This window comes from Pollicipes pollicipes, unplaced genomic scaffold, assembly GCF_011947565.3.
Source record: "Pollicipes pollicipes isolate AB1234 unplaced genomic scaffold, Ppol_2.1 Scaffold_7231;HRSCAF=8579_pilon_pilon_pilon, whole genome shotgun sequence".
In the NCBI taxonomy this organism is placed as follows: domain Eukaryota; kingdom Metazoa; phylum Arthropoda; class Thecostraca; order Pollicipedomorpha; family Pollicipedidae; genus Pollicipes; species Pollicipes pollicipes.
This window is the reverse complement of record NW_023597034.1, coordinates 30,667,342-30,677,016: the sequence shown is the minus strand read 5'-3', so window position 1 is coordinate 30,677,016 and position 9,675 is coordinate 30,667,342. Positions and strand designations below refer to the sequence as shown.

Genomic DNA, 9,675 nt, shown 5'->3' with positions numbered 1-9,675 from the left:
CGCGATTAGACCCCGGTGACGGGCTCCGGATGTAGGCTGGCCCGACCGGCGGTGGCTGTACGCGGTTGTCTGAATGGCCGCCAATTCTGATTGTGTGTCAGAGCGTCAGTCCGGGCGCCAGAATGAGGAAGTCGTATGGTTTGATGCGGTTGTGGCCCGGCTCATGTTGTCAAGCTCCGAGTGAGATGCGTTTGAAGATCGTTCGTAGCCTGAAGCGGGCGATGGCCTGACCCGACCGGAGCTTGACTTTGAAATTCTCCCGAGGCACCAGACAGTCCCCGATGATGATGTGTGTCCCTGGAGGTGATGAGTGTCCGGAGGTGGGACAGAGCCTGACATGACCTGCCACGGAACGGGTCCCGTCAGGAGATGCCTCTGAGGGCAGTCCATGCCCTGAGGCGGAGCATTGGTCTGACCCGTGAAAGGTTCTGGGTGGCCTGCGCTGTCGCGACCGGGACAGCGACCTGACCTGACCTCGCCAGATTCCGGGAGCAGATCGGCCTGAAGGTGGTGGGATCCTGGAGCAGGGAAGTGACCTGACCTGACCTTGGCAGGTTCCGTAAGCAGATCGGCCTGAAGGTGGTGCTGGCCCTGAAGCGGGGCAGTAACCTGACCTGACCTTGGCAGGTTCCGAGAGGGGATCGGCCTGAAGGTGGTGCTGGCCCTGAAGCGGGGCAGTGACCTGACCTGACCTTGGCAGGTTCCGTGAGCAGATCGGCCTGAAGGTGGTGCGGGCCCTGAAGTGGGGCAGTGACCTGACCTGACCTTGGCAGGTTCCGGGAGCAGATCGGTCTGAAGGTGGTGCTGGCCCTGAAGCGGGGCAGTGACCTGACCTGACCTTGGCAGGTTCCGAGAGGGGATCGGCCTGACGGTGGTGCTGGCCCTGAAGCGGGGCAGTGACCTGACCTGACCTTGGCAGGTTCCAGGAGCAGATCGGTGTGAAGGTGGTGTTGGCCCTGAAGCGGGGCAGTGACCTGACCTGACCTTGGCAGGTTCCGAGAGGGGATCGGCCTGACGGTGGTGCTGGCCCTGAAGCGGGGCAGTGACCTGACCTGACCTTGGCAGGTTCCGGGAGCAGGTCGGTCTGAAGGTGGTGCGGGCCCTGAAGCGGGGCAGTGACCTGACCTGACCTTGGCAGGTTCCGAGAGGGATCGGCCTGACGGTGGTGCTGGCCCTGAAGCGGGGCAGTGACCTGACCTGACCTTGGCAGGTTCCGAGAGGGGATCGGCCTGACGGTGGTGCTGGCCCTGAAGCGGGGCAGTGACCTGACCTGACCTTGGCAGGTTCCGAGAGGGGATCGGCCTGAAGGTGGTGCGGGCCCTGAAGCGGGGCAGTGACCTGACCTGACCTTGGCAGGTTCCGAGAGGGGATCGGCCTGACGGTGGTGCTGGCCCTGAAGCGGGGCAGTGACCCGACCTGACCTTGGCAGGTTCCGGGAGCAGATCGGTCTGAAGGTGGTGCGGGCCCTGAAGCGGGATAGTGACGCTGTGACACACGCGGCGCTGGACATGCTGGCCGCCCTGCTGCAGCCGATGCACGCCGACTACGACCTGAAGCAGGAGCAGCTGAACAAGACCAGCCTGCTCAGCTCCAAGGTCTTCCTGGAGAAGCTGCTGGACGTGTGGTCTGCTCACGTGGTGCGTCTGGGCGGCTGCCACGCGGGCGTAAAGCATGACTCTGAGTCGATGATCGTGGGTAGACTCTGAGTCGGTGGTTGGATAGTCGTGAGCAGGCCCCGAGTCGATGTTCGCGGGCAAAATTGGCTCTGAGTGGACTGCGCCTGACGGTGCAGTGGTTGTCATCATTCGGTTGGTATAAGTGCCCGTGTGAGGTGCAGGGCCTGTCTGACCGGCGGAGCTCGGTATTGATATTCAGTGTGGCTCGCACGAGCCGTGCTTCCCGCACCTGTCCTGGCCTGACCTGATCCGATGCCACCTCACGTGACCCGGCCGGCCCGCAGCGTCAAGGCACCGGCGCGCTGGTGGTGTCGGCCTTCCTCGACTTCCTGACGTACGGCCTGTGCGCGCCGTACAGCGAGACCACCGACGGCGCCCAGTTCGACAGCCTGCTGGAGCTGGTGGCCGGCCGTGGGCGCGCGCTCTTCCGGCTCTTCCTGGTGAGGTGCTGCACCGGCGGCGGTGGAAGGCGGTCCGGGCAGGGGCGCGGCCCGTGGGTGTCGCGCCGGTCCGCGCAGTCAGCACTCAAGGGAATCCAGACGTGATCCGTAGGCCCCCTATGTAGCTTAGTACCGCAGTAACAGGGAGTGGTTATAGCGTAGGGAGAGCTTGGGGCTTACGCACTGAAGACCCGGCTTCAATTCCCGACTGATAGCGTGGCCGCCGGGCGTCTCCGAGCACGCATGACCTCCAGGGACGTACACATAAGTCAGCGGCCGGTGAAGGCGCGGCGGGGAGCGTGCGTCGCACACCTTGAGAAAACGCGCCTTGTACATAGCCGCAGCGTCACGTCCCAATCACAGCGTGTTCGCGCGTGACAGCTGTGTTACCACGGCAGGCAGCCTCCTCTGTGGGCGGGCGTGCGCCGTGCGGGCTCCGGTGCAGCGTCCCTCAGTGAGCCGCCCTGTTCCAGCACCCGTCGCTGGCGATCGTGAAGGGCGCCGGCCTGGTGATGCGCGCCATCATCGGCGAGGGCGACGCCGCCACCGCCGAGCGCATGCAGGTACGCACCGCGGGCGCCGGGTGGGCGCGGAAGGCGGTACGTGCGCGGGGCGGGCCGAGATGCAGGCCTCGGTACAGGGCGCGTTGCGGGTGCAGGTACGGACAGCCCGCCGGCCGGCGGAGTCGGCGGCGACTGCGCCGCCTGCGGTGCTGAAGAGCACCGGGTCTGGGGTAGCGGCCGAAGCATGGCGTAGCGTCTCTCGGTCGACGCTGTTTGATGCTCAGGCACTACTGGGCACTGCATGCTGTCGCATTTCATGCTGCAATGCTGTCGCCGTGCGTCCAGTCGGCCGGCGCGTGCTGGCCTAGGGGCCGTCTGTTTGTGGGCTGGGTGGCGGCGGCCGCGCGGCGCGCTGGTCCGGCTTCGCAGCGCGGGTGGCAGCCGGGTGACGCTGCGCCGTCGGCCGGCAGGACCTGGCGCTGGCGGAGGGCGCGCTGCCGCGACACCTGCACACGGCCCTGTTCACGCAGTCGGCCGACGGCCGGCTGCTGACGCACCGCCAGCTGAGCCGCCAGCTGATCACGCTCTGGTGCACCGGACACCAGACGGCCTCCGACCTGCTGGCGCGTACCGTGGTCAGTTGGCCGCCGCCGGGCGCTGAGAGAGCTCGCCTGAGCACGAGTCTTGCTGAGAAATGCCTGTTGATACAAAAAGTCCGGGCGCATTTGGCTATTTTGTGATGTGGCATTTGCTATTTTGTGAGTTATTTTGATTTCTTGCGAATCGTCATCGTCGTAAAGTGTCGTGAATAGGCTACGCTAGAATCTGGGGCTTTATTTATCATGTGTGGTTGTGTAACAGAACTTGTGTGATTGCATGTTCGAGTACATCTCATCACATAGTATCCAAATCATAGGTATACACTTGATGTGCAAGAAAGACCGGGAAGCGTGCGTAGTCGTCTTGAGGTGGTTGGACGTGTTTTCGCCTGCCTTTGGCGACCGCGCACCCCGGCCGCCTTGTCGCCCGTCTGGCGCCTGACCCCACCCCGGCGTGTGCTGACCCGCCGCTGCGACGCCCGCCAGCCGCCTGGCCTACTGTCGTTCCTGGACTCGGACGAGGCCGTGCCGGCCGACGACGTGGAGCGCCTCAACACGCGGGACAACCTGCAGCTGGCCAACGAGCAGACGGGCCGGCCGCTGAACCCGCACCTGCGCGCCATCAACCAGCAGCTGCGATCCGCCGAGAAGTTCGTCGAGAAGCACGTCGAGGTGAGGCGGCCCATACTGGAGGATTGGCTGTGCGGAGAGCCGACAATGCTGGCAGCTGTGGTGTTTTCAAACTTTTTGCGATGAGGAAACCTGTGCTTGAAGATTATGACCGGATGGTGTGGGTATGCCGTGTTGAAACTGATGAGTAGATTTGACGTGCTGGGTGTTAAATCTTCATGTGATTTTAATGGCTTGTATTCTGTTGTTTGTTGGAGGCTATCGCTTATAAACAGTCACTAATGAGTGCATCGCTGATTGCTCCTGATTATCAGTGTCCGGTTCCTGAGAGATGAGATCAAGTCGATTAATTTTTCGATATATGTATATCAAGGAACATGTGAACTGAATTTGGTTTAGGATAGGTTTTGTGGATATTGAAAACACCGGGGCGCCGATTGGCGCTTTGTGACATCGGCCAGTCTTCCTCACCTATACATTTGGCTCCCATTCGCCGCAGGCTATAGCCTACAGGACTAAAATCCCGCTATTGAATTCCTGCTCCCTTGACGGCACACGGGTGTTCGGCAAAGCGCGTGCGTTGAGCTGGCCAGTTCCCTGTGGTGCGCGCCTTTGCGTCATCGTGGTGGCACTGATCAACAGAGTCAGGAGATGCATGTCTGAATCTATCGGAAGCGAGTCGAGAATCTAATCTATGTGCCGGGATCGATCGGGAATGGCAAGGTCGGGTTTGGCTGCCTCTGGCGTGACTGGGCTCCATGATCGCTGGAGTGGACACGTGCTGGCGCCAGCAGGCGTGGCCCGCCAGACTGCCGAGGTGACGCATGTGTGTGGTGAGTGGCGCCGCCTGCCGCCGGCTCCAGGTGGCGCTGCAGCACTGGCGCACGCGCATGGGCTACGAGAAGACGGCCGAGGAGCGGGTGCGCGAGCGGCCGGTGGTGCTGCGCCGGCGCCGCGAGCGCGTCAAGTCTGAGAAGAACTGGCGCCTCTTCTACTACCAGTTCGGCCGCGACCACGCGCTGCCGCACCTCATCTGGAACTTCAAGGTGTGACGGGCGCGCGCGGGGCGGTGGTCAGCGGGGCTGGGGGAAGGGGCAGGACGAGATCCCCTGTGACGGCGAACTCGAACTCGAGGCACGGCGTGGGAGAGTATGACATGCGCGGTTCGGCGCCTCGCATGCTTCATGTGTCAGTTCGTACACATGAGCCTTTTTCTCCTCTCGTGCCGACAGTCCAGCGAATCTATCGGGACCCCCGCCGGACTTGCCGGACACCTTTTTGCATTTCGTTGGCAACGTTTCGGGCGTTGATGCGCCTGCACCAGTGAGCGGTGTCCGGCGTCACGTTCCAAATGTGGGCCCGTGCTCGCGAGTGGCGCTCCGGCGGCAGGTCCGGGCCCGGCAGCCGCTGACCCGTGTGCCCTCGCGCCCGGCCCAAACAGACGCGGGAGGAGCTGCGCGAGGCGCTGGAGAACGAGATGCGCAACTTCGGCACCGACCGTGACCTGGGCGGCGGCGTCGACATCTCGTGGAACCACACGGAGTTCGAGGTGAGCGCCGGCTCCGCAGGCCGCTCTGGCCGGGCGGAGCGACAGGTTACGCCGGGTGCACGGCCGCTCAGAGGTCTGGGAGATGGATACCTCGGGTGTGGCCTGCGGCTCCAGTACACTGTTGACGTGGTGAGCGGCCAGGGAAACACAAAAGGGCCTGTTGTGTGTTGGGTACAGGAACTAAGCGGGGGTGCAAAGTGAGTGTATCCTTGCAGGAAATCTGCGGAACCTAATGGAAACTACGTTGCCGCACGTTTATTTTTGCTCGTTTGTGTGTGACAGGATCTGTGGCACATTGCAATGATCCTGCACTGGCTAGCCCCAATATGTTATCTCTGCAAATTTACGGGTCCGTCAGTAATGAACTGTTGCTCTCACAGGGCCAGAATCGTCCTCACCGTCCCCAAAATATATGTTTTCTTTCGCCAATGAATCGCTCAGCAGCGAAATGTAAATGACAAAATGACATTTGTCGTCGGTTGGTGTGTCGATCACCCTAAATAGGGGAGGTGAAGGTGTTCCCAAGCTGGTCTGAAGGTTTTCTGTATGTATCCTGACTTCGCATCGCCTTTTTGCGTATATTCACGCACAATATCCGCCGGTACAGTACTCAAAATAAAGTCACAAAATGGAAACAACCCTAGGAAAGGGTGTCTTGTTGGTGGCAGTGCTGGCCGTGGGAAGGTCCGTCCAGTCGCGTTCTCTTCAGACGGGCGCGGCATTGCTGACCGTTGGAAGGTCCGTCCAGTCACGTGCTCCTCTGACGGGCGTGGCAGTGCTGACCATCGGAAGGTCTGTCCAGTCACGTGCTCTTCTGACGGACGCGGCAGTGCTGACCATCGGAAGGTCTGTCCAGTCACGTGCTCCTCTTGACGCGGCGCGGCTAAGCGCTGACCATCGGAGGGTCTGTCCAGTCACGTGCTCCATCTGACGGCGCTGGTAGTGCTGACCATCGGAGCGTCTGTCCAGTCCACGTGCTCCTCTGACGGGGCGCGGCAGTGCTGACCATCGGAGGGTCTGTCCAGTCACGTGCTCCTCTGACGGAACGCGCTGTCGTCGTCGCCAGGTGCAGTATCACTGTCTGCAGGAGGGAGATCCAGATCGGCAGACTACTACCTACGCCTGCTGCTGGAGCAGGACGAGGCCAACCAGCTGGACCAGGCACCTATCCGCAAGTCGTGAGTCCCCCACCACCACGCACGCCCTACGCTCGCGCTCGACGCTCGGCTCGATTTGGCGCTCGATTACTTCGCGGGCTGCGTATTTCAGCAGGGCTGGCGGGGAGGCTCTTGAGAGGCGGTGCGTGTGAAAGTGTCTGCCACCCATCCTTCCCACCTGCACTCATTCACATTGTCAGCCTTATGGGTGATGCTCTTGTACTTGCAGTTTGCAATGCTTTGTGCGTGTACATCTGCTACCGCAGTTGAGTGAATTGGACATCGTGTATCGGTACTTGCGGTGTTCTTAAGCGTCACATGGCGTTCACATTACGTTCTCGTCTGCCCCACTGTCAACGCTCTCTCGCCTCCTTCCGCAGTTTCGAGTTCTTCAACGACCTGTACCAACCACCGTTTCTCCTGCTGACGCCCAAGGTTCCGATGAAGTGCATGTGCCTGCAGGCCATGGCCATTGTTTACGGCCGCCACCACGCCGAGATCGGACACTTCGGCGACACCAAGTACAGTCGTCAGCATGCTGGAGCGGGTCAGTCAGCCGTCGCGGCGGGCGGGGCGTGGGTGACGGCCCGCGGGCTCCCGGTTGGCACTGTGGGTAGTGAAGCCTGCCGGCTCCCGGCTGGCACTGAGGGTAGTGGAAGCCCTCCGGCTTCCGGTTGGCTTAGTATGAATGAAGCCCTCCGGGTCCCGGCTGACACTGGGGGTAGTGAAGCCTCCCCCGGCTCCTGGTTGGCACTGTGGGTAGTGAAGCCCACCGGCTCTCGTTTGGCACTGTGGGTAGTTGAAGCCCACGGACTCTCGGCTGGCACTATTGGTAGTGAAGCCTGCCGGTTCCTGGTTTGCATTGTGGGTAAGTGAAGGCCGTCCTTGTCGTCCATGGCCGTGCTTGTACTGAGTTTATGCTGTTTCGGTAAGTGCGATGCCACAGATAGACTTGTTTTTTTTAACGAAAGCGCGCACCGATTCAGCGGGAGCACTCGGCGGAGTGTTGCGCCCGTCGCCGCTGACCGGCCGTCCCTCCCACGTCGGCCAGTGCACGGACCGGGCTGAGCGCGACCCGGCTGATCCTGTTCATCAGCAAGCTGATCCTGCACCAGCGCAACGTCAAGGACGTGCTGGACGCGGGCGGCGTGAAGGTGCTGGCCGGACCTGGTGACGCTGTCGCACCTGGCACAACCACCAGGTGGGTCTCACATGGGCTCCAGGCGCGACTGGTGCCGCCCGGCCGCCGGCGGTGCGCGGAGCGCCGCGACCGCAGGCGGCGGCAAGAGGCCCGGGCAAGACGGTCGCGGGCGAAGAAAGCCAGGATGCGGGACGGGCGGGCGGCGCAGCTATCGCGAGCCACTGGGCGGAAGCTGTCTGCGCAGCTTGACCCGGCTCAGTGTGAGCGGGGAAAAGCGACATTTGCTCGCGCGTGAACGGCGCGGCGTTGTACGAAGGGGATAGGCTTCTGTGGCGCACAGGAGCCTGAGAGGTGAACGGCGTACAGGGAACGGTTTATGAAACATCAAGCGCGCCGGCGCCTATTCATGCGACCACTGAGTGGCTCCTGCTTTATACCCTCTGATCCCGACTTGGTGTGGTTCTGGCCAGCAGCAGCCTCGTCAGGTAGCTGATGAGTGCCTTGGAGGTTGGGGAGGGGAGGGGGGGGGGGGGGGGGGGGCTCGGTTGCGGCTTTGCTCATCCCCGAGAATCATGTCTGGCATTTGGTTTCTGAGTACGCTCTCCGCGTACCCTGCTTACAATGGCCCGCCAGTATGGCCTTGGCCACGTGCATTGCATTCATTCCTCAGTCCGCCTCATTCGGTATTACAAATTTGCCCTTAAATATTCACGATGAAGCAATGATCATGTCATCTCTCGGATTTGCTGCGCCCACCCGGCCCCCGGCTGAGGTGGCCATCTGTGGCGTCACCTGCCGGTCCTCGGCTGTCGCCGTGTCACCTTCAGCTGCTCCCCCCCCCCCTCCCCCCTCCACCTCCACCAGCTCGCGCCCCCACCCCTTCCCCGCATTGCACGCCTGCCGCTGTTGATCTGAATATCTTTGTCCGGCCCGACCCCTCATTCGTTACCGGTAGGCCCTTCGTGCCGTTGCATCTTCGCGCTAGGTGAGGCGGCCGCGTCTGTAAACTGATGGTGTTCCAATCGTGGAAGCATTCGCTTTACGAGGGGCGAGCAAACAATGCTTCGGGACCCGCACACACGCACACGCATGCTAAGGCACGTGATGCACTGTCACGCGTCAGTGTGTTGGAACGCTTGCCGAACTGGCCGGGTACAGGCTCTCCGGCCAGCCGACTCCCGTACCGTCGCAGGAGATCTGCTTCATGTGTACGCAGCTCTGAAGGCAATGCTCCGATGGGCTATCTCCGCGCGCGCCCTCAGCAGCTCCAAAAAACTATGGGCGGTTTACGCGTGACACGGGCTGACACCGTATCGCCATCGGCGGTTCCACGCGTGGCACGGGCTGACAGCTCATCACCGTACAGCACACGCCCTTCAGAGATTCGGTGGACCGAGACGTGTAGGATTATTACGGTACCGCTAGGTCACCTTCAGGTAAAAGCCCGCCAATATTGCTCTCATTTTAACCCGGACACTCGGACACTGGACAAACTTGATCATATCGCCGTGCACCTTTTACGATACGCGCACAGTGGTTGGCGGTTTTTTAATACGATCCGTTGGGCTCTGCTGCACTGTCCCCACATAGTCCGAACAGTATTGTAAATGAAGAAATATAAAGCTTCTGTTGGCCTCTTTTTAGCATTCTCTGTCAGCTTCTTTAGAAATTCTGAGATACCGGAAATTATGATGCATCGCAGCGCTTGACCTCTGATGACACATGTAACTCACAAGGCAGGTTTCCGTCTACATTACCAAGGGTTTTGACGAAGTGGGGGACTTGAATTAACCGACATATCTGAATTCAGTTTAAAAATACCACCTCAGCGTCGATGATGTGAGTGTACGAAGATCAAATCGGTTTTCGTCGGATGTGTCTCAACCCTGTTTTGCGCGAGGCAAGGGTCAGCTACCGACAGTCTCTTCGATGCGATTTTGAAGGCGAGTTGAAGCGTTCAGGGGGCACGCGTGCAAGTTG

The 9,675-nt window shown here is 61.1% G+C and overlaps 1 protein-coding gene across 1 annotated transcript; it reads left to right on the top strand.

The window, feature by feature from the left end:
- The first annotated feature begins 306 nt into the window (after window positions 1-306).
- On the top strand, window positions 307-9,100 carry LOC119109983 (dnaJ homolog subfamily C member 13-like). The gene is made up of 13 exons (XM_037233729.1): window positions 307-320; window positions 701-742; window positions 1,430-1,637; window positions 1,961-2,116; window positions 2,590-2,679; window positions 3,090-3,254; window positions 3,705-3,890; window positions 4,712-4,894; window positions 5,290-5,397; window positions 6,464-6,501; window positions 6,935-7,075; window positions 7,606-7,708; window positions 9,047-9,100. The coding sequence occupies exons 1-13, from the start codon at window positions 307-309 to the stop codon at window positions 9,098-9,100; spliced, it is 1,488 nt and encodes a 495-aa protein (XP_037089624.1).
- Window positions 9,101-9,675: the final 575 nt, after the last annotated feature.

What these genes read in the sequence shown, in the direction of transcription:
- LOC119109983 (XM_037233729.1), top strand. An exon ending in ACGTGTGGTCTGCTCACGTG is followed by an intron (nt 1,638 to 1,960) that starts GTGCGTCTGGGC and finishes GCCGGCCCGCAG; the next exon opens with CGTCAAGGCACCGGCGCGCT. An exon ending in GGACACTTCGGCGACACCAA is followed by an intron (nt 7,076 to 7,605) that starts GTACAGTCGTCA and finishes CACGTCGGCCAG; the next exon opens with TGCACGGACCGGGCTGAGCG.